This window comes from Monodon monoceros, unplaced genomic scaffold, assembly GCF_005190385.1.
Source record: "Monodon monoceros isolate NGI ecotype Baffin Bay Population unplaced genomic scaffold, NGI_Narwhal_1 Super_Scaffold_21, whole genome shotgun sequence".
In the NCBI taxonomy this organism is placed as follows: domain Eukaryota; kingdom Metazoa; phylum Chordata; class Mammalia; order Artiodactyla; family Monodontidae; genus Monodon; species Monodon monoceros.
Window position 1 is genome coordinate 99,771,633 of NW_021703778.1, and position 24,926 is coordinate 99,796,558.

General features: G+C 44.5%; 1 protein-coding gene, 1 long non-coding RNA gene and 1 gene segment (V, D, J or C); 2 read left to right on the forward strand and 1 right to left on the reverse strand.

Moving 5' to 3' along the window:
- The window catches only part of LOC114904326, a 268,584-nt gene that overhangs the window by 108,338 nt on the left and 135,320 nt on the right, over positions 1-24,926 (forward strand).
- The window catches only part of LOC114904331, a 55,709-nt gene continuing 34,680 nt past the window's right edge, over positions 3,898-24,926 (reverse strand). Inside the window, exons 2-3 of the long non-coding RNA XR_003795929.1 lie at positions 16,781-16,969; positions 3,898-5,107 (exon numbers count right to left, since the gene is read on the reverse strand). This is a non-coding gene — a long non-coding RNA (uncharacterized LOC114904331). The remainder of the gene's footprint in view (positions 5,108-16,780; positions 16,970-24,926) is intronic.
- The window catches only part of LOC114904325 (Ig heavy chain Mem5-like), a 55,039-nt gene continuing 42,350 nt past the window's right edge, over positions 12,238-24,926 (forward strand). The window contains exons 1-2 of the mRNA XM_029238121.1: positions 12,238-12,283; positions 12,426-12,732. Coding sequence (XP_029093954.1) covers positions 12,238-12,283; positions 12,426-12,732 — 353 coding nt within the window. The remainder of the gene's footprint in view (positions 12,284-12,425; positions 12,733-24,926) is intronic.

Consider the following 24,926-nt stretch of genomic DNA (forward strand, 5'->3'; position numbering starts at 1 on the left):
ATAACTCACTATTTGGGACACACTGTTCTCATGACAGAGGAAGAAGAACAAGAGAGCTGCTGATAGAAACTCAGAGTGCTCCTTAGAGCATCTGCTCAGACATGGCATACATCATGTCCACCTATGTTCACTGACTAAAGCCTTTCCATGACCACACTCAAAATCAGCTGGGAAGGGACTCATGCCCCTCCCACAGAAGACACTGGCAGGACATGGAGCAGTGGCAGGGATTGATAATCCTCTCATATAAAAGGTAGGATCAAATACTTGAGAATAATAATGATACAACCTATCATACTCTTTGACTCCACCCATGTAATTTGTATCCAACATGGAGAGTTTCTCCCCATGTCAACTAAAAAGGAATTTGATATGATTTTTTTTTCTTCTCAGAAAAACTCAGAAGTGACACTTGCCAAATTGTTCTTCATAATGTCACTGTCTCTTAAAATGTTAACAGTTATTAAGCAATTAAAAAGGATTCCATGGTCAAATAAGTTTGGCAAATGCTCTACCTTAATAGATCTCTCTTAATATTCACAATTCTTTATTAGCATATTACGTGCTCTGAGAACTCCTGCTGTAAATATACCTACTTAGCCCAGAATTGGGTTCAGAGACTTCTTTCTATAAGGGCACAACCATTAATATCTCATGAGATTCTAGCGGCTAACACTGCTCTCAGGATTATGATTCTTTTTCCATGGTTGCTGGGATACTTCCTTTATGCTCCTCCTAATTTATAAACCCCTTGTGGGCAGAATTCTTAGTGTTTCATCTTCAGTTTCCACAGGGTGTTGCATGTTTAGTATATGAATCACCCAATGGATTCTTGCTGTTTTCTTGTTCTTGTGCATCCAGATTGGAAGACACCTAATGATGATGAGAGGAGGTATGCATGAGGCCAGCGGGTCTGTACAGGCCTTCAAAAGGAGGCTTGCATTTTTGCTAAGATCACACTCCATGTTAGGAATCTGAAGATGCTATTCAGACACTATTTTTTGCCTACTTAATTAAATACAAACACCTCAGACTGGCTTTAATTCTTCCTTCCTTAATGAAACAAATATATCTTGAGTCCTACTCTGTGCCAAGTACCACGCCAGACACTGAGTACATGTGCGAGCAAGATAAACAGCGGGCCTGCCCTCCTTAAGAGGAGACAGACATAAAACAAACACAGGAATAAATAGCCGACAGTTATACGACCTCTCAGCAGTGTACTGCACCACTAGCCACCCGTTCCTTCTTCTTTTTTTTTTTTTTGCTGTACGCGGGCCTCTCACTGTTGTGGCCTCTCCCGTTGAGGACCACAGGCTCCGGACGCGCAGGCTCAGCGGCCATGGCTCACGGACCCAGCCGCTCCGCGGCATGTGGGATATTCCCCGACTGGGGCACGAACCTGTGTCCCCTACATCGGCAGGTGGACTCTCAACCACTGCGCCACCAGGGAAGCCCCACCCATTCCTTCTTGAAATGCTTTTCCATGCTTAGCTTCTAAGATGCTATACTTTACTAATTTTCCTGTACATCACTGGCCTCTCCTTCTCAGTCCCCTTGCTGGCTCTTCTTCTATCTAGCTTCTAAATATAGAGCACCCAGGGCCCTTGCCTAGGTCCCTTTTCCCTTTTGTATCTTCTCCTAGGTGATCTCATTCATGCTCACAGAGTTGAATTCCACATATGTGCTCAGGACTCCCAAATTTATATCTCCAGTGCAAAACTCGCCTCTGAGGATATGATCCCCAAGTGAACCACGTTAGCACTTACCTCTCTCTTTTTTTAAAAAAAAAATTTTTTTTTCTCTGCAGTTACCTCTCTTGAGTCATTTCATGTTTTCTCTCTTTTCACATGATTGTTTGGATACCTCCTTTATGCTCCTCCTAATTTATAAACCCCTTGAGGGCAGGAAATCTTAGTCTGTTTCATCTTCAGTTTCCACAGGGTGTTGCATAGTAAGTGTTTAATATATGATTATTGAATTTAATGTGTGAATTGAATTTCTGCTTTAGGGATCACTGAGACACAGATGGTAATGAATATTTTATTTAAAGAAATAATGCCTCATCCTTCTGTATTTCCAAATGAACAACCTCAGATGCGAGAACACAGCTACATACTTTGACATGAGGTGAATACTTAAATTTAAACATGCTAAATGGAGGCAATATCATCCCTTGTGGTCACAGGAGCTGCCGCAAAGGTTTTATTAATTGCCTACTTTCCCACACCACAGCTGGCAAGGCTGGTATGTCAGAGCCATGGACCACCTACCTACTCTTCACAATAGTGCCCACTTGTATCTATTCCCTACTTTAAAATAAAAAGATAAAAGAAAAGGACAAGGGTTTGCCTGAAACCCTCCCACCCAACCAGAGCAGGGATTCAACCACATAATGCTGGTTCCTCGATTTAGATTCAGGGCCAAAGAGGAGGGCATAAGAGGAAGACTCCCTGGTTTACAGAAAGATGTTTCGCCAGCTGCTCTAATAATAGCTTGTGGTAATTGCACCTCTGCTCCTTCATCTGAATTTTGATCCTGTTCCTTTCCAAGCTTCTCCCAAGGCCTCTTGGAAACTATAGATTGTCTAGAGAAAAGCTAAAAGCTTTTTTGTACTTGATGATCTGCCTAAGTGTGTCGGGGGCCACAATGACCACACAGGGAGGCCCTGATTGTAATGTGGACGTGGGCCCCATGGCCCTTTGGTGTGTGTACACAGAGGCTGCTTTTCCTCATCTTGGTTGCCCTAAAAAAATTGTCATTGGCCTCCACGTGCTTGAAGTTTAGGGTTTAGTCATTCAAAACAAGAGGAAAATTGTCTGGATTATATCTCTTCCGTAAAAATAAATATTTTCAACTGCCGTGGCATTTAAACTCTATTTTCTTTTCCTGCTAGTTTCCCTTCCCTATCACACTTCCCTGGATAAACACAGATTGTGCTATAATATTTATTAACAAAGGGTTCTCTGGGCCAATGGTGGTTTTAGGAATTCTGCTGGGTATTTAGTGTGCTGTCTAGCTGAGTCCCCAACCACGTTGTGAGTCAACGCAAATGCAGCAGATCGTGAGTAGAGGCAACAGTTCTCCTCCCAGCACACTGCAGCCTCTGGGTCGCCAATTGGGACTTGAGCTGGCATGCTTAAAAATAAGGTTTTCTGACAGAGACAGGTGATTGTCAGCTGAGTCTTGCAAAAATCCCCTTTCCCTGTGCTCTTCCAGCCCATCTTCTTGGCATGTGCCCTTCCTTCTGCATCTTTTGTTGTCCTGCATCCCTGATTTCTCACTGCAGACTGGACACTGACGTCAGTTTAGATTGATACTGTGTGCGCTGTCATGGACCTCAGTTTCACTCAGGATGTTACTTCCAGTTGATCGATGCTGAGGTTCTTCATCACGTGGGGCTACCTTGCCACCCATGGTACTTCCTTCATGCTCCTTTGGTAACTTCCCCGTTCACAGTCACTACTCAGTCATGCATGTGTACAAACTCTCAGACTACTTGGCAGTTGAAGCCCTCCCAACTGGATAGCTTGTATCTCTACTCAGTAATCTTTTCATTCACTCATACTAACTGTTCATTACACAGCTCAGTGTTAACGGCCCTTTAACTTGTCACATCCCTGATGAATAGAACAGCACCTGCACTCTAAACTAGGCTTTAAAACAGCAACACCATGGTGACCATAGAACAACCACTCCTAACTATACGGTCTCAAGCCATGGTGAATATGATGGATAATATTTTATGTACCCCAGTCGTTGGCCCTTTCCACCAAAGACGCGCCACAAACCCTGCGTAACCAATTTGAATATCAGAGATACACAGAGTATGGCAATGGGGCAGCAGCAGATCCAGAGTGAGTGACGTTCCTGGGATATGACAAGGGCACTGGGTTATGGTGGCCCAGGATGCTGTAGGACCAACATCCACTCAGATACTAACTTTCTCACTTCATTGGTTTCGGAAGTCTCTTTTTCCAGCTCCCAAAGCTACCTCATGGCCACTTTTTTTTTTTATCTACACAGCTGCCTTAACCAAAGCACCCTAGAGTGCTTCCTTTTTTCTCTTCCATCGTTTCTTAAGCTCTATATCTTTAGAGCTGACCTCATGTTTTAGCATGTTTTCAGCCTCGCTCCTTTTTTCCCCTCAACCTGTGATAAAACAAAGCAAAAGTAGTAGGTATGTTAGTTCAGAGCCCAAGGCATAGGAGATACCTCTGGAACTGTGTCTGGGCTGGAAGGCCAACCAGAAAAAGCAAGGATGACACAAGTTTTTGTTGGTGGCTGTGGAATTTCCCTGCAGTTCTGGGAGAGCCCAGTTCTGTCACCACTTTCTACCCTGGGAAACACTTGGCAGGTTAGAGGATGTAAGATGTATAAGGTAAGATCTTAATTCCACGGCTATATGATGTCAGAGCTACAGAATTTGAGCTCCCTAAAAGCATGGAAGCATGGACATTCTACTTTTTCATAAACTCCCATCACCAAAGGAGAAAAAAGAAAAGCATTTATCTTCTCTGTCTCTCTTGCCTGTCCCCCAGCCCTACTGCCAACCAAGAACCTTGAACAAAATATTTTTCTCCCTTTCAGAGGAGGAGAGTAGGGAGTGCTTTTTCTTATGTGCAGAGAAATATTACAAAGGGGGAGGAGCTTCTATTCCGTTCATTTAAAACTAATAACCTCTGGGCCCAATCCAAGTCTTCCCAGCTTTTTCCTCTCTACTGGATATTGTCGGATGGAAGTACAAAATTACAGTTATTTGGGGTTTGTTTTTTTATAAATAGACTACTATCAGCAAAGGCATAAGATTAGTCTCTTATCAGCATGAACAGCTCTGTTCTGGCCTCTCCATGTTCTACCTGAGGACTGCCAGAACCCCACAGTTATTCCAGCAAGCAGGGGAAATCAAAGAGGAGTTCCAGAGATGGCAATAACTTTACATTCTACCCACAGCTCTGTGGCAGCAAAACTTCACTGTGAAATCAATAATTCCAGGAGAACAGAAGGTGATTCACCTCCTCCAAAAACACATGGCCGCTTCAGGGCACTGCACACATTTTCACTCTTTGTGGCAGGTCTCCTTAGATGACTGTGCTCTGCTGTGAGCCTGGGAATTACAGGACAACAACAAGGGAGGAAGGGAGGGAGGGAAGGAGGGAGGGAGGGAGGGAAGGAGGGAGGGAGGGAGAGAAGAAAAAGAGAACACAAGTTGAAACACAGCAAGGACCCATTATCTTGTGGATCTGGGGTGCTGTAGGCTGCATTCCACTTCATACACACAGCGACGTGTTGTCCAACCTAAAGAATCACAGCAAGAAGACTCTCCTGGCTGAATTTGTTCTCTCAAGAGGGAGCCGAGTAGGGTATAATTTAGATCTTGAAGGTCAGGGCAGGATTAAGAGGAGGAACCAAGACCCATAGACTTAGCTCATTTTAATTGGCAGAGAAGGACCCAGAACGACAAGGACCATAGCACTTAGCAACTATTTACTAAGCACCCACTAAGTGCCCCACACTGCTGTAGGAGCTCAGGGCAACAGGGAGATGGCTGAAGCTGGCCTCAGCAGGTCCTCATGCCCTCTGATTCATAAGAGACAGGCAGTGAAACATCACCAAGGAGGAGAGCTATTGAGGGTCCACGCTGGACCTGGAGAAAAGGATAAGATGGCAGATCATCCCAGTCACAGGTGACACCTGGCCACAGGTTTTGCCTTGTCCCCAGAGGACAACACTATAATAAGACTTTACTGCAATATAAGGTGTATTCTTTGTTTTACTAAATGATGCTCTTACACAGTGGTTTTCAATCCTAGCTGCACATCAGAATTACCTAGGGAGTTTTTTTAAATCCAGATGCCTGGACCCCACCCCAGACTAATTAAATCAGACTCTCTGTGGGTAACACCCAGACTTCAGTATTTTTTAAAACTGTCCAGGGGATCCCAATGTGAGGCCAAGACTGAGACCCACTGCATCGAGGTGATTGTCCTAATTACCTTCCAGCTTTTCTCTGCTTCCACAGTCCTCTTATCTAAGCTGTTATATTTCCTTTTTATTTTTAGTTTGTTCTACTTTGTCCTTTCAGTAGATAATTCTACAATATCCCATTAAACCTTTTTTCATGCTTTAACTTTGCTTTTTCTCATTTAATCTTCATTGCCCACTCCACTTACCCCATCCCCCCATTATGCTTATTTTGTGCTGTGTTTCTCTATTACAGCGTCAACACTTACAGGGCTCTTGATATGGGCAGAGTACTACAGGAGGCACTTAACTGTTACTAAAAATTATATCCAGTGCAATCATATTTTCTGTTAAATTCTGTGCAACTGTTATGGGCTCAGGTCCTGTGGAAGATGGGCAATTTGGCAAAGTCTAGCTCCCTTCCTAGGAAGCAGCTCCCTTGGTATATAAATAAAAGATCCAAAATAAATATATTGCAACAAAAAATAAAAGGAACATCCACAACTAGGGGGGAAAGAAGATTAAAAGCTGTCTGAATCTAAATAGCAACATCTGCCCTGCCAAAATCTTGGTTTCAACTCTACAAGGGAGACGCTGCCATTTGCAGCAGAAAGAAAAAGTCCCTAGATTGTTTGTACTACCGGTGAGGCTGTTCTCTGGCGGCAGAACATCTGCTGATTCAGGCTCATTTCCTCGCTGTCCGCAGGCAAGCCCAAGAGCACACAGGCGAGTCGCTGAGACACTAAGGGCTGAGACGAGGAAGAAAGGGCCAGGAGACAGTCCCGGAAGCAGACCCTTCAATCTTCAGGGGAAGCCACGTACCACATCTCCTGCCACTAGGCTGCACAGGTAAGAACAGCCTTGGAGCCTCAGAACCACAGGCCCTGCACTTCTTCCTGGGCCAGGTGAGCCCCGGAGAGCCCAAAACATTGTCACCTCCATGGAGCCCAGCCTCGCACTGAGTCCACCATAGAAGCCAGTGGATGTTTGCCCAATAATTGGGTGAATGAATAAATGACTTCCCTGATGAAATGACTCCTGGGAGAGATGGTGGGAAGATGGAAATGGAAGGTGGCTCTGTAACCACACCCTGGTAGCTCAGTCCCTTGATGCTCTGATAGGGCTCCTCTCTCTTCCTTTTCCCTTGATTTTGTTTTTCAGGAATCAAGCCAGATGTCTTGTTGGAGCAAAAAGAGATGTTTGTTCCTTTTAGAAGAAGCAAGATTTTGCAGTGCCAAATGACAGGGACAGGGAAATGAATAATTACATGATACACAGGTGTCAGAGGGACCACGATGGTTCCCTGAACTTTATAAACCAACGAGGAGACTTCTACGGCCCTGGTCTCCAGAACAACTTTACTTGTAGAGGCCAATTCTCCCTGGAGATTCTTGAAACTACAGTGAGAGAGAAGGGACTTACTACTCGCTGCCTTCCCCATGGTGCAACTCCTCTGGGTCCACATAAGTCGCAGCAACGCCTGCCCTTTCCTCCCACCTTCCACACTGGTGAGCTGACCCCAAGTGCAGGTCTCCCTGGAGATTAGTCACAAGGTGTATCCACATCCATTATTTTAAGACCGCACAAGGCAGTATTATCCCCATTTTATTGTCTAGAAAATGGAGGCTTAGAGAGGTTAAGTGACTTGCAAGTAAGTGGTGGTGTCAGGTATACACCCAGATCTTCCAAACCTAAATCCAGTGGTCTCTCCACTACAGCAGAGCTGCCCCTTGAGACTAGAGCAGGCAGTGAAAAACAAGGACTCCCGGGTTCCAGGACCCTTTCCAGCCCAGTGTGTAGGTGGCGTTCTATCTGAGGGTTGTCTGAGCAGAGGTGGGGTTACCCAGCTGCTCGAGCTCAACAGCCTGTGCAAATTCAAAGAAATGGCATATGAGTTCAAAGAACTCACTTGAAGAACAGGAAAAGCCGCTCTCTGCTTGAGGTCATGGGGAAGTGAAGGCTGAAACGTGGATGAGAAGGCTTGCAAAGGTCCCTTCTCCCTTCAAATCTTTCATTCTTCCTTCTGTTCTCAGTGAGGCCAATAAACACATCTTCCTCCATTGCTATGTAATCTATGTTGATTTTCCTGGGACTCCCCAGGCAGCACCCTGGCTCTGAAAATGAAATATTAACTACCTCAGCCTCACAGCCATCTCTAGCAACTGTACACTAATGGAAAAGCAAGAAGTGCTCGTGGCAGCTTGTGTACTGAGGTCAGCAGTGCCTTTCTTAACCCTCTTCTGTCTGGTAAGGCTGAAGGGAGCAGAAGTTTCTGTAACGATATGGCCCATCTTTAGAGCCACAACCCAAAGACATGGGGTCCTTCCTATGGCCATGATCTTGGGAATGAGGTCCTTAATGTCTTCCTCTGCTCCTGGGGTGTTGTAGACAGCAACTCACTTTCAAGTCTTCTTGGGCAGAAGAAATCATTTCACTTCAATCAGCATTTTTGAGGACCTTTATGGGTTCAACAGGTGCTTTGAGGGGATTACACAGGAGATAAAGACAGACCAAACAACAATTGTGAGGCTGCACTTACACATCATAAAGCATACAAAGGCAACTCCAGAATTTCTACAAAGGAGAGGCTAAGGGGCTGCAATCTGGTTGAAAGATGCCTCAGGGACTTGCCTTGAGGCAGTATTTTCATAGCACATAAAATTAGGAAAGATGTCAAAGAATGGGAGGCTGACAGGGATTATGGAAAAGGATGGATAAAGCCCCCTCCAAAGCACTCTCGTCTCTCCTACTAACTGTCCAAGTCTCAGGTGTCCTGATTTTTATGTAACGATGTCAAAAAAGAAGGAAACTAACAAATGGCCAAGCAATGAGCCAAGTGTTCGCAAATATAATTTCATTTATCCCTCAGCGACTGCAAAGAAACATTAACTCTCCCCAGAAGTCACATGAAGGGACAGACATCTCCCAGGACCTGGGAAGCTGTGGCCTAATTGCTGACCTGGACACAGAAAGAATGGGCACAGGGAACACAATCTGCGCAGAGCCTAAGAAAGAGGGAGTCCAAGGGCAGGGCCCAGGAACACTTTTCTACCTTCCACCTGGGCACCCCACATAGGCTATGCTTGTGTTCGAGTTCCATCTTGCTCCTGCCACAGGCCTGGGCCAAGCTTCTGCAGCAGGTCCCGACTCTCCCTGACCAGTAGAGCACGTCTCCTAGCCACAACCTGCCCCAGCTACCACCAAACCAAATCATCACCTGCTCCATCCCCACTACTGTCTTCCACCTCTGCTTTGATTTATTGTTCATATGGACTCTCTCCTCGTCAGGCCTAGAGGAAGGTTGTTTTTGTTCATTAGCCAAAAACTCTTAAAATTACCTCTAACCTGTGGCAGATAGAAATCACAGTCATAAACGTAAGCACAGTCTTGGAATTTTTCAGAATGACTTCCTGAATAATTTGGGAGAATTCAACAATAATTATCTAAGAAGACAGGCTTATTTGAGCCCTGCTAACTGTTCTTTTGATGTGAATGCAGCTTTAAGCCTACAGCACTTCCTCCTGCCTCAGGGCTTTTTTTTTTTAATACATTCTCATTTCTTATATAGAATGTTCTTTCCCTACACATGCCCCTGATACTGGGTGTATCAAGCAGAGTCCAGCAGGGGACAGAGGGCACTGTCAAAAGGGAGATCAGAAAGAATCTAATGAAAAGGACATTTGCAAAGGTGTGGGCAGGTGTTATAGACTGAACTGTGTCCCTCAAAAAATGATATGTTCAAGTCCTAACCCCCAGTACCTCAGAAAGTGACCTTATATGGAAATAGCATCATTGCAATTGCTGTAATTAGTTAAGATTGATGTAATTAGTTAAGATGAGGTCAGACTGGAGTAGGGTGGGCCCCTAAGCCAACATGACTGATGTCTTTGTAAGAAGAAAGCAGTGTAAAGACAAAGACACTGGGAGAACACCATGTGACAGGAAAGGCGAGCCAAGCTAAGGAACACCAACGGGGCTTCCCTGGTGGCGCAGTGGTTGAGAGTCCGCCTGCCGATGCAGGGGACGTGGGTTCATGTCCCGGTCCGGGAAGATCCCACATGCCGCGGAGCGGCTGGGCCGGCGAGCCATGGCCGCTGAGCCTGCGCGTCCGGGAGAGGCCACAACAGTGAGAGGCCCGCGTACCGCAAAAAAACAAAAACAAACGAACAAACAAAAGAACACCAAGGACTGCCAGCAAACCACCAGCTGCTAGGAAGAGGCAAGGAAGGATCTGCCTAAAGTTTTCGGAGAGGGCGTGGCCCTGCTGACACCTTGATTTCAGACTTCTAGCCCCCAGAACTGTGAGACAGCAAGTCTCTGTTGTTTTAAGCCAACCAGTTTGTGGTACTTTGTTAAGGCAGACATAGGAAACTAATACAGCTGGGTTATGGGAAACCAAAAAAAGACGGTGAAACACCCCAAGTCTGGCAACAGGAGAATCGCTGCCACCCTGGGCCTGAAGCATGAAGTACGTGAGTCTTTACCAAAACATGCAGCCTCTGGCAGAGGAAAGCAGCCACAGCCAAGGCACAGCCTAGCAGGAAGGGATCTGGGGTAAGACCACCCCACCTCTTCCTCCTCCTTCTCTCCAATCTCCTGATGGTGCCTCCCGTTGGCCAAACTGAACAGGATGCCAGAGAGCAAGGGAACCAGGTGGATGCTGTCCATTGAGATCAGCCTCCTAGAGGAGGAACTAGAGTGATCTGGGGGGACAGACACTACCCAGCACACCTGGGTAACTTCAGCTTTTAAGTCTCAACTGCAAAGTCACTTCCTCAGGGAAGACTTGCCTGACCTCCTGACCAGATCCTGGCCCCATAACGTGCTATCTTAATTCTGCTTCTGTAGAGTACTTGTCACTCTGTAGCACTGGAGAAATTCATTATGCAAATCATTAGGTGATGACTGGCTCTCATGCTCGAAACTAAACTCCATGAGAGAAGAGACCATATCTGTCATTCATCAGTGAACCCCCAAGGTCTGGTGCATAGTAAAAATGACTAGATTTATAGGATGTGCCAATAGGCAAGCAACCTGATATAAAAAGATCAAGTAAGCCCAGAAAAGTTGCCCTTGGCAGCTTTGAACACACTATAGAGAACAGGCACCATTGTATCCTACAGGTACAGATAGTGCACTTTGTAATACCAGAGATCGTGACCACCTTGAGTACTTGCTAATGGTCCTCTAGAAATGGTGGGTGAGATAGGCAGTTGGGTAAATGAGATGACTAGGGTAAGGAGAGCAACTACCATGAGGTCAAGCTAACTTGAGCTTGCCTCTATCTGAATCCTCAGGCCAGTCTGGTCCCAGTCACGCGGGGGAAAACAAGAAAGCTCAGGTGGGTGTCTGCTCCACTAGTGTTGGAATTTAGGTCCTGCACCCATCCTCAGATATTGAACACCTCTTTGGTTACCAGGTGACCCTCTTCCCCGCTTCAGCTGCACCTTCTAGTTTCCATTATTAATTTACCTGTTTAATTTCAATATTTCATAGATTATTGGCCTTGAAACCCAAACGTGCGGGTCCCAAGAATTGAAATACGCCTCTCTTTTGAAGTACATCTAAATTTAGGCTGTCATAAACTGGGAGGTAGTTGTGGTTTCTAAGTTTTTTACAACACTTTACTTTGTGTAATTCAACATAAGTGACCTAAGAACCTTACAGAAAAGAAGATAGATGAGCTCAATAAAGATTAGGAAACTGCATTAAATTTGGAGACAGTGTTTCATTGGATTGCTCTTTTATACTTGGGTGAATCGCCCTTATCCAACTTTGCCTGGAGGGAGTTTGGAGTAAACAGAACAATCATTACAACACCCACAGTCCTTGTGCACACACTATCGACCTCCTCTTTTGATGGTTCTTTTGATTATGGCTGTAAAGGTCAATAATTCTTCTGGGTATTAACCCTTAACATCACCACAGTACATACAACATGTACCTCTAACATGAAAATGAAGCAACTATATCAAACTTAACTTCTAGGGTGGGAAGCAAAAATCTTGTGATCAATCAAATAAGCTGTGTTAACCTCCTCTCAATTGGCCTTATTTATCTGGACCACGTTATTGATCTTGAAGGGCACTGTCATCTCATTAACAGCAGGCTCTGCGTGCTTCCTGTGATTGACAAAACCTCTCTGGGTAACAGAACAGCTGCCAACAGGGGCTGGTTTCCTCAGGCACAAACACGTCACAGAGAAGGTGTTGACTCTGAGGAGGGACCAGGCACAGGACAAGTTGGGAGGCAGAGCTGTCCCTGAGTGGAGCCATGCAGAGGGTCTGCTACCTCATCCACCTCACCCTCTTCTGGGCAGGTAAGGCAGATCCTGGAACCTCAAAAGAGCAAGGCTCAGCAAGGCATCAAGGCTGCCAGGGCCTGGCCCTCGAGCACAGCACCCGTTACTCAATGATCTCAGCCCCAGTCCTCACTAAGCCCCTCTCGTGTCTCTTCTCTAGGAGTCATGTCAGCTGTCATGTTGGTGCCTCAAGACCAAGCAAGGAGTGTGTCTGTGGGGGAATCTGTCACCCTCAGGTGCTCCATGAAAGGAGAATCCATCAGTAACTACTATACCTTCTGGTACAGGAAAACACCGGGTAACACAATGACTTTCATATACCGAGAAGGGGGCACATATGGCCCTGGTTTCGAAGACAACTTCCAAGGTGAAATTGATTTTTTAAACAACCAGGCTGTGCTGAATATCCTGGAGGCATCAGAGAGAGATGAAGGATCTTACTACTGTGCCTCGACCACCACCCTGCTGTGGGTTCACTTCTGAGCAGCTCAAAAAATGTGGAGATCTACGTGGAGCAGCAGTTCCAACAAGATCATGACTTTCTCCTGAATAGATAGTTCAAGAAATGGAAGCCGGAGAAGGCTGACGTTCATGCCTTTCCTTCAGGTTCACTGGCTCACAGCCTGCCCACGCACTCCAGTGGTGCTCAGATAGGCAACCCCCACTGGGGTGTGGCCCGGTGTAGGGCAGGAGAGAGGAGAGACAGAGTCAGAAATTGTAGCATTTACGGTACACTCTTAACAGTTTTCTTGGAGAGTCATAAAAGATTTGGCCACACAGCCTAAAGTACTTAGGATATGACATAAAGAGGCACTTTCCAAAGTATGACTATGGTGATGTCCAGTTTCTCCCCAGCCATATACACCAGGAATCTAGCTGTTCTCAAGGAGAGGGGCTGGGAAGGTGGGAAGACTCCTCCCTTCCTTCGGCATCAATGGTACACACTGCCTGTCATCTTCTCAACGTGGATGGCAAGACTTGATCTCTAGCTTGCTGTACTGTTTTGGACTTTTGCCCTCCTTTCCATCTCTACCTCTTTACTTCTTCTTCTATATGTTCTAGAAAAAAGACATTGAACAATTTTTTCCCACTGGCATTTCTTTATCCTTCTTTGGACAGCTCAGTTTAGACTCCACTTTTATCTTGAGCGATGTACTTTTCCAGATTTAGATGACTGACAGCCTATTCTGAGGCTGAACCTGTCCTTCCTTCTGACCTCATCTAGAAAAGCTACCATTCACCTCACTAAATACCTTACTGGAATTTTGGTGGTGATGGGTATGTTCAGTAATTTGATTATTGTGATGGTTTCATGGGTGTATGGGTATATCTGAATTCATCAGGTTGTGTGCTGTAAATATGTACTGCTTATTAATAAAGATTAATAATCTTATCAATAATCTAATCAAAGATCCTGCTGTCCACAGAAGTACAAAAAAGGCTGACAAGTGTTTGCCAGACATACACAGTTACACAGTTGGTTCCAGTCAGGGATCCTCACTGTTCCACCAAGGCACCTCCCAATCTGCCCATCTCTTGTGATTTTGTCTGACCTTTCATATATGTGTATCTATATATGATAAAGAATGATATTTGGAAGCTTTATGTAGATGTTGTCAAAGTTTTGGAACCATCGTTTTAAAAGACCTGCAAAATGGAATCCTAGGAAGAGACCCAGTGGGTCCTTCTGACAGAGACCAGAAGAATGTCTTTGATGAGAAGGAGGAGAGAAAACATCTGGACAAATTCATAAAACTGTACGTTAGCTGTAATAATGATTAATATCTGTTGAGTGTTACATGTGTTATATGATTTAATCCTCACAATGATCCTATGACGCATTTTCTATTATTATCCCCATTTTACAAACGAGGACACTAAGGCACAGAAGAACTAAAACACGTGCCCAAGATACCACTGGTAATAAAGGAGGGCGACAGATTTCAGACTCTGGAGCTGAAGGACACAGTATGTGATTCAGGAGGTTGGGGGAGGGTGGTTCATAGAGGAGACTGTCCCCAGGATGTGTCAGAAATAAGGGACAACAGGGCTGTGCCCTCGCCACCAGACCTATTCAAACCAATGCTCCGTGACCATCTGTCAAGAAACTGGGACAATGCAGCACAGGTCCCAGAGGATTTCTCAATGTTTTCTAACTCTGAGATTTTGTGATCGTGATACAAGCTTCACTCCGTCTTCTAAAATTATCTGTACCTCTTCATCTTTGAAACCAGGATAAGAAGAGTTACATCTTCAGAGATAATAAGAGTTCCATCTTCACAGTGTTGTTAAAGGCAAATGATAGAGAGGAAGTAAATTGCATTGTACATGGTAGCTATGCCATAAATGTTACTTAACATAAGTAAAGTAAAGGGCCAACAATAAAGTGGAATAATTGAGAAGAAAGTGAACTAAATTACAGAGTGCCAAGATGCAACCACTCTGCAGGTGTGGACTCACTTAATCCTTATGACAGCCCCGTGAGGTCTTTATTGTCAGCTCAGTGTCACAGATGGAGAAACTGAGCCTCAGAGAGACTGGGTAGCTTACCTAAGTTTCCAGAAGCAGAGCTAGGATCTGGGTCAGAGGCAGACGGCCCTGGTACTGGGCTAGGGGCTGTGGGATATACTAAAGAAATACATGGCCTATAACAATGCCTGAATTAGAGAACGGCTGGGAACAATTGTGTGAATTCCAGTCATCTGTGTGATGCAGAGGTTGCCCTTGACTCCTTGGCCAGTCCCGGGGAGAGGGAATGGGGGTAGGGGTACCTAACCCCTTCCACCTCCACTTCTCCCTCCCTTGCTTTAAAACACCAGTTGCAATTGCAGCTTCCAAGCTGTTCTCCGGAGATTCCTCACTCCTGTGACTGAAGGAGGACTGCGGCTACACAGCCCCCTCCCACTTCCACTCCTGAGCCCACCCCTAGGTCTGCAGCTTGTCTCCCAGGCCACAACATGGGAAATGGGCCAACATCTTCCTCCCTTCTGATGCTTGTCAAAGGCAGTAGCTTGTTGAATTCTCTTAGAGTCTCTAGGGTGCTAATGTATTCACTGCCTTCTTCTTGCCTTCTCAGAGGCCTGTCTGGAATGGCAGCTACAGGGGTCTGGGGCTAGTGTGATGAGAGCTGGAGAAATTCTGCGGGTCCCTGGAGGGTCCATAGAATTGCCAACTTTACCATCCATATATATCTGCACAGTGAGACAGAGTGTCCAAGTTTGTCTCTTCCATTTTCACTGACTTATTATCACTTAATTGAGGCAGCAGAAGGGCTCAAGATCTATCATCCACAGTTCTCTGCATTCAAAAATGAGGAAACTGACACCAGAAAGTGCTGAATTAAGGTGTGGGAGCCACCAAGCAAAGAAGAGAACTGAGTTCAAACAAAACTTTCCCCACTCTAGGTAGAGTCTTAGGCCCCTGCAGTGCCTCAGACAGAAAGTACTGGCTAATAAATTTTCCATAGCAACAAGGTGAAAAAACTCTGGAATTGAGGCTTCTTTCCTACTTCTCAATTCAACATCTTGCCTCCAAATATAAATTGAAATCATGGGGTTATACATCTCTAATATTTTTTGGTCAGAGCGCTTTATTCTTCCTCCAGCAAATACCATCTCTCCTCTATGCTTAATTTTTCTCCATAGCATTTATTACCATCTGATGTGCTGTATATTTTACTTGCTTATTTATTTGTTATTTAGCTCTCCACTGACTGGAACACAAGCTCCATGATGGCAGAGATTTTGTCTGTTTTCTTCACTGCCTTAACTCCACCACTTAGAAATCTGGCACAAAATGGGCACTCAACAAACGTGTGGAATGAATGAGTGGGTGAAATGTGGAATGAATGAGTACTACATACCCTGCACTGTGCTGAATGCTGGGGATATAATAGTGCACAAGACTGGTGACAACTTTGCCCTCAGAAATGCTTTATCCAAGCCTCATCTATCCACTAACAAGATTTTCTGAAGGGTAGATAATAAAGCAATCTAGAACACCAAATAACTTACTCTTGGAGAGCAGACATAAGAGCTCCTACATTCCTTGGACATCCCCCCATGACAGGGATAAAACGGGGTGGAGCAGGGAAGGGGTGGGGATGGCAGGCTTTCTCGTGAAAGAAAGACTTCCATTTTTCAAAACCAAGTGATGGAATTCCATGAATTAGCACAAGTGGAGAGGAAGCCATACTGAAAAGGTCAAAACTTAGAACATGAAAAGGAAGATGGCAGACTTGGATGATTGACAAATGGAATATGGAGCAGGTCACATTGAGCCCTTTGCCTTTTCTCCCTCCTTAGGTGACCACATTCTGTGGATTGATGAGTGTGTCTTCCCAACCATAAAAGGAGAGCATACGAATTGGATGAAGCATTTCTCTTGCTGGTCCCCAAGATGACACTACTCCAGCAGCCCCAGGAGAGAACGTGCCACCTCATCTACACTTGCAGATCCACATGCCTCCCAAAAACTGTCCCAATAGACAGGGAAGCTGACATAAAACATGCTTACCTCAGTGATGTTCTTGGTTTTTCCTCATCTCCAGGAACCTGAGGAATTTGGAGTAACTGTGGAGAAAGCTGGAGGGTTTTCACAATTCCTCGCAAAACTTTAGGGATTCCGCCTCCAGGACTTCTGGTTGTGCTGGGACCACAAGGCCCAGGGTAGGCCTCGGAGTTGCTTTCCATCCTCACTTGTCACCTAAGAGAAGTGAGCAATATTTCTCAGAGACAGTAGAAGGAAAGTCAGCATCCACAGAGACAATACCAAAAAAAGCAAACAAACAAACAAAAAGCCCACATAGCTTGGGTCTGAGTTGTCAGCAGCTCTGTCACATCCAAGGCCTCCTCGCCCATAAAGACTTCAACTGTGTCTGCAGAGCACGTTATGGTCATGAGTGATTAACGGAAGATTAACTACCTCAATTGCCTTAAGGAGGAAGAAGAGTTTCATGCACCAAGTTTATAAATAAAAGAACCACAAAGGAGCCAATATTACTGGCACTACATGTTGAAACCAGACAGTTGACCCAGTAGCAATAACACTCCTCTGTAATAAGAATTAAAATCTCTGAGTTCACAACTAGTCCATTTCTCAGCATCCAAACCATCATTATGTTTTCCACATGAAGGATCTCCTTCTCAGCCCTACGGCCCTACCGCTATGCCCCGCAACACACAGAGTGTTAGAATGGTGAGAAACTTCAATCACCTCCTGGTTTATCCTCTTCCACTGAAGATGCAGAAACTGAGGAATGGAGAAATTGACTTTCTCTCCAGCCCACAGCCAGCGGGTGGCAAAGCCAAATCCAACCCCTGGTCATAAATACCTCCCACCACACCCTGACACCTGGTTGCCAAGGGAAAGCACCCTATTAGCCCTGTATTTTCAGTCTGCATCCCTGCTATGCTATTCTCCCCTCTGGTCAGCTGGAGAATCTCCTCCTAGCCAAGTTGAGCTGCAGGAGTAAAAAGTCTCATAGTTGTTGCAGGAGTACAGAGCCTCAAAGTACTCCAGAGGGTCCACTACACTTCCACCCTTGCTTTCTACCCCTTTCTAAAGAAACTCCTTGAAATCTCAAATCCTGCCCTGGGTCCTTTCGCATTCCTTTGGGAGACTAGCTCCACACCGAGTGCATAGCAGCTGTTCAGTATAAAGAAGAAAGGCTGCTCTCCCACTCTCTCTTCACCTAAGTAAACCCCACTCATTAGGGACCCTGCTCCTCACTCCCTGCCTTTGTCCCCATGGCAGTACCTCTGACCCTTTCCACTGAGGAATAGACAGATCAATGGCCAGAGCCTGCCTTCCCTTCAGAGACATAATCTCCTCCCCAAGGGTGTGGAGAAAAGGGAGCCCTCTTGCACTGTTGGTGGGAATGTAAACTGATACAGCCACTATGGGGAACAGTATGGACGTTCCTTAAAAAGCTAAACATAGAACTACCATATGATCCAGCAATCCCACTATGGGCATATACCCTGAGAAAACCATAATTCAAAAAGAGACATGCACCCCAATGTTCATTGCAGCACTATTTACAATAGCCAGGTCATGGAAGCAACCTAAGTGTCCATCAACAGATGAATGGATAAAGAAGATGTGGCACATATATACAATGGAATATTACTCAGCCATAAAAAGAAATGAAATTGAGTTATTTGTAGTGAGGTGGACGGACCTACAGGCTGTCATACAGAGTGAAGTAAGTCAGAAAGAGAAAAACAAATACCATATGCTAACACATATCTATGGAATCTAAAAAAATATGGTTCTGAAGAACCTAGGGGCAGGACAGGAATAAAGACGCAGACGTAGAGAATGGACTTGAGGACACGGGGAGGGGGAAGGGTAAGCTGGGATGAAGTGAGAGAGTAGCATTGACATACATACACTACCAAATGTAAAATAGCTAGTGGAAAGCAGCTGCATAGCACAGGGAGATCAGCTCGATGCTTTGTGACCACCTAGAGGGGTAGGATAGGGAGGGTGGGAGGGATATGCAAGAGGGAGGGGATATGGGGATATATGTATGCATATAGCTGATTCACTTTGTTATACAGCAGAAACTAACACAACATTGTAAAGGAATTATACTCCAATAAAGATGTTAAAAAAAAATCTCCTCCCCTTTCTTTTTCAGAATAAATGCAAGTCCACAATATGACAATGGTGTTAAGAAAAAGAAAGCTAGTAAGTTGCTATAAGATTATAAGAATGGCAATGTTATTATACTCAGCACTGGTCAGCTCTTCCCACAGGGTCACTGGCCTGGCACGTTCCTGAATTAGCCTGAGTAAGTCTTAGTGAAATTAAACAGTGTTGAATTGCAGCCTGTGAAGAGTTATTATGCAATGGAAAAGAAACCCACTAGACTGGAATGTGTGTTCAAAACCTACTCTTGTCGTGTGAGAACCTGAGCCCATCACCTCCCTTCCCCAGGCTCATTTACAAGGGCAGGAAGCCGGAACTGATACAGCCTGAGGTTCCTTCCCTTCTCACCTTCTATGATGCTATGATTAGTCATACCCATTTCCTATGAGTGAGAAAAAGAGAAAACATTCTGAAATTTCAGCAAGAAGTTCAAAATGAAAAATCTCCTTGAAATGAAAATCATCAACAGCTGTAAAGAGGTACTAGTAAAAATAATCATTGATGGCCTACAGTCATGGGGTACTTTTGTATGTGTAAGTCGCTGCTCAAAGTAGTTTACATGTTTTAATTTGTTTAATCTTCAAACAACCCATTGCTACTATTGTCCTTATTTTGTAGAAAAAACACGGAAGCGAGGTGAGGGTAAGGCATTGCCCAAGGTCATACTACGGCTGAGTGGCTAAGCTTGGACACAAGCCCAGGCAGCCTGCCTCCAAAGATATTGTGCAACCCAAGAGGCTCCATTTTCTGGAGCTTATTAAAACCTGTCTTTTAAAACATGTCTGTGGGCAAAAGAGTGGGTCCGATACCTTCCCAAAGTCCTTTCTGACTGTAGCAGGCTCTATTCTATAAAAGGAAGCTATGCAAGGAGTGAAGAACTATCTCCTGTTGGGTCCCCCATGATACTACCCTTACTTTTCTTTTTTATTGGAGTATAATTGCTTTACAACGTTGTGTTCGTTTCTGCTGTACAATGACCATGTGTAAAATAGTAGCCAGTGGGAACATGCTATAAAGCACAGGAAGCTCAGCTCAGTGCTCTGTGACGACCTAGATGGGTGGGATGGTCTAAAAAATTTAGTCTATAAACTGCATATATGTTTTTATATATGAGTTCTTTTAATAGTAAAAAGAGCATGGGTTGTGGAATCAGACAAAAGTGAGGAAGAATCACAACTCCTCATTTACTGTAGGACCTTGAACAAGGTTGCTTAACTTCTCTAAACCTCTATTTCCTCATGGATAAAATACAGATAATAATACTTATTTCACAGAGTTATCACAAAGATTAAATGAAATAATTGCTAGAAATCATCTGGCACTCCTGGGTGACTAGCACACCAAAGGTGCTCAGTAATGCTAATACTCTAACTCCTCAGCTCTTAACGGTCTGAAGGAGGGTGGTTTTTACCCAGAAGAGAGAAGAATGAAGGATCTAAAATGGGAGAAGGGTTTCCCTGGTGGTGCAGTGGTTAAGAATCTGCCTACCAATGCAGGGGACACAGGCTTGAGCCCTGGTCCGGGAAGATCCCACATGCCGCGGAGCAACTAAGCCCGTGCGCTACAACTACTGAGGCTGCGCTCTAGAGACTGCGTGCCACAACTACTGAAGCCCGCAGGCCTAGGGCCTGTGCTCTGCAACAAGAGAAGCCACCGCAGTGAGAAGCCCCGCTCTCTGCAACTAGAGAATTCCCGCTTGCAGCAAACAAGATACAACACAGCCAAAAATAAAATAAATAAATTTATTTTAAAATAAATAAATAAATAAAATGGGAGGAAACATTGACAATGACCACTAACATTTTTTCAAACCAAGAAGTCCAAATGTGCTGCCAGCATATTTTTCATAAAAATATCTCATCAGGAATGTTCTTCCCACACGACCTCTCTAATTCTTTCCATGCATTGACAATAGTGAAAGTCTCAAAGACAAATCCAGTATTGGGAGGATCTAGGTCCCCAATAACATACTGTGTCTTCATTGTCCTTTGTCTGTACCAGATGAAGGTGGCCCAGGCCGGTCTCAGCTCTAGCAGAAGTAACAAGGAGAATGAATTTTGCATGCCAAACTCTTTTCCAATAGACATGGTTCGGACGTCTAGGACAATAGCTACAAGGAACTCTCAATTTTCAGAAAGCTCAGCCTTCGAGCTTTGAGGATATTCCCCTGCAGGGCCTTACCAGTCGTAGGCTATTTAATTAATGTACCTTATTAGGAATACAGAGATGCTTTTTCATCCTTAAAAAGGAAAGTATTAAGTTTCATTAGTAACCTGTGAGGGGTTACATTTGTCCATCCTCATGCTGCCCGTGCTTTCTACCTAGGGTTAGCTCACTATGGCATTTGGCCAAGAAAACCATGTTCCCCTAAATGAATCCCAAAGAGCAATATCCTCACTGCAGTACTTTGGCTTCTTCCATTAAAAAAAAAACAAAAAACTATACAGACCTTATCCAGGGGAAACAGGAAGAAAAGCCAGGGAATCAGAGCTGCTCTCTTGCCAGAAATGCATGTTCTGATGGGAGAAGATGGTGAAGGGTGTCTGCACCAAATCCCACGTGGGAAAAAAGCTGTCTGAGATCGGAAGAAACTTCCGTCTGCTAAAAGGAGCCAGAAGCCTGTTGACAAAACATTGGGGGCGGGGGGAGTCAGAACTCCTCCTTTTGTGTGACTTTAGATAGATAAGTCACTTAAACTCTGAGCCTCAGATTCTCATCTGTACAATAAAGAGTTTATATTAGATGATCGCTATGCTTCCTTCAACACTAACAAACTATAGGTCTCTGCCCAGCAGGAAAGAGAAGGAAGCAGCTGTGGGACAAAGGGGATCAGATGTCACAGATTCCCAAGATTGTGATGCACAGATTCCTGCCTGGCTGATTCCTTTATGTGACTCAATAAGGATAAAATCAGAAAAAGAACTAAACAAAATACACTCATGATTAATCAAAGGGGACTGAAAGTCATTGCTAACCTCACACCTGCCTTGCTTTGCCTTCAGCTCACCTCCCTTGGGATATTCCTCCTCTTTAATGCCTCATCGGGATTTTTCAAAAACTGTGATCACTCACGGTTGAAGCTTTTAATCTCCCATGTATAAAAGGATATGCAAAGAGAGTTCAGTCTCCTGTTGAGTCTCTGCCAAGGTCTTAGCCTGGCAGTTCTGGGAAAAGACCCAAAGACCCCATATTTCTTGGCTGTTAACATTCTCCCATCTGTGCTCAAGTCAGCAGGCTGGGCTTCAGGCTGTGGCTTGTCTGTAGTCTTACAGATAAGGAACTCTAGGTTTTCTAAAGGGACTCCTAAGAATATTTCTGCAAGAAAGTAACTTGGCCCTCAAGTAACCAGACAGAGGATTATCTGGTTATATTTGGTGACAGTAAGAAAAAGACCAGGAAGTCTATATTCTATATTATAGCCTCAGAATCCAATCTTATCCTCCAGTCCAATCCAATCACTTCAGGTACTGATATTAATTAGATCTTAGGTAATGTTCATAAATATCAATGTCATCTGTGTTCCCAATACACGGGATACTAATACTGTGTACATACGCAGGTGGAGAGGATAATGTTCTCAGGTATGATAACAGCCCTGAACAGCATTCAAAAAGGAAAGACCTGCAAAACACAAGACATCTCACTGTGTTTCTGAGCCAGAGGCTCTGCTAAACAACAGAATCGGGGATCAGACCAATTGTCCACTGTGTCTCCCTGATTGAACTCACACAAAATAGCAGCTGCCATTTTTACTCCATGCAAGGCTTTCAGACCCAAGTTCCCTGAAATGTTGTTACCAATATTCTGATGGAAAAGTACATGTTCCAAACTGTTAAATCTGACCATTCTCTAAGCATGGAATTTCCTCGTTTTCTGTAAATGTTCTAGCTTATTTTTATTTTCTAGTATTTCCTTTCTGAAGCTAATTCCCAAAGGGCTCTCCTATGCTTTCTCATTCCCATTACAAGGTCAGCATACAAGTTGAATATTTTAATTTCTTCAGACACCTCTATGGAGAGATTTCCACTTCCATTTCTCTGTTATCCCAGGCACCTACCAGGAGCAAGGAGCTCAAGCTTGGACAACCTTGGGATATACAGCAACAATAAACATGCTCTCCATGTCATTGTTCCATGGCCAATTACTCAGTGTCTTTGGTGGCATTTGTTTCTCAATATTTTTCTCTGACCTTGATCCTTGGGCCTCCACTTTATAAATTCATACTTTCTTCTTTGAAATCCTCCCAGCCTCCCTCACCCTGAGCTTTACCCCTTCCAACAGTGACATTTCTCAGATCATTTGCATCTCAACAGGGAAATGATGCAAAACAGGTCCCTTCCTATTCCGGTTTTTTGCTTCCCACTCCTACCCCTACCCATTCAGGTCTGGAAAGTTAGCACCACCTTGCGCCATTCATGAGCATTTTCTCAGAGATCTGTTTCCAGAGAAGCATTTTGCATGCTCTGAAGGGAGAAGATGGGTGAAGGATATCTTTTGGGGACCAAGCCTGAAGCCCACTGATATTGTGACTCTTGAAGGTGCTTGACTCAGAAAGACTGAAAGTTTCTACCTAAATCCAGGTCCAGCTACTTCATCACTGTAACTTGCCATTGGAAAAAGGATGGGCTATCTACATATCACTCCTCTAAAGGCACAGAACTGAATCTTAAATTCTACCTGATGTTTGGATTGTGAAGCTCCAGGACAAAGGCTGGGATGCACCAGTTCTGTGAACTCTAAAGGGAGCTGTCCAGATCATATGCCTTCAATGGAAGAAAGAAGTGCTGTCACCTTAGAAACTCCAACTCTGGTCTACTTGTGTTCTCTGATACCACACCTCACTCTATCGTGTATTTATGGCAGATCTGGTCTACTCAGAAATAACCTGGACCAAGTCAACATAGTCTTTGTTAGTCTTCAGACTCAAAGTGAAGTAAGGGAATCTGACTCCAGAGTAAAATCTTCCCCTCTCTCCAGTACAGGCTCCAAAAGCTACGTATAGAGCAGGTCTCTAACCACCCCATTTTTACATTTGGATGTATTTCTCCCACTTCCTGTACACTGTTTCTTCGTACAAAGAATTCAGTGATAAAAACTGAGACTCCATCCTACATACACTGATTACCTCAACTATCAGTGCAGATTGAGTGTACGAAGGGAGGACAATTTTGTACCAAGATTTATTTATCTCTGTTTTCAGGAAAAAAACAATAGACACTTTCTCCCTACAATGGCTTTCTCACTGATAGATTATTTGCCACAAGGGGTTCAAATGGTTCTGCCATCGCTTTTTGGCTTCCACACCCCAAGCCATCTGGTCTCCATCACATCTGAAGGAGGATCTCCTTGTTCAGCTTTGTTGATGCCATCACACTGATCCCAGAAGTCAGACCTGACTACACAGATTAGCTAATAAACCAGGGAAAGCCCGTGTTCTAAGAGAGAGGTGGAAAGTGGTGGGATGGATGGGACCAGGGTGCTGGGAAACCGCTCAAGTCTACCGCTGACTCAGTCTTCTCACCACCTGCCTAATGCGTCCAAGAGATGCGTCTTCCTTATGAGGTACCAGAGACTCAGAATATCCACATCCTGTGGTTCCTGTACCCCCTAACACCCCACATTTGAGTTCCTTTCCTATTCAGAGAACAAAAGCTGCTGGCTTTGGGCCAGTTCACAACAGATGTAAGGCACAACCGCCAACTACCCAGGAAGCATCCACCAGGGCAGGGCATGAGAATCTGCTTCTTAGAAATTCCCATTCTTGTGGTCCCATCAATCATCTAACACCTGCCCAAAGAAAGACTGAGAGACTTTCTCCTGAGCATCTTCAGGGATTTAATGCTTCCTGATGGGAATTGAGATGGCTGAGTTGCAACTAAGTTTAAGAGACTGAGAGTTAAGGGAATTATTGGAAAGCAGGTATTACTCTACATGTACTTTAGGCACACCTGCAAATCTATCCAAAACTTTGATACAATGTCTTCCTAAATCACTGACATTGCCCACC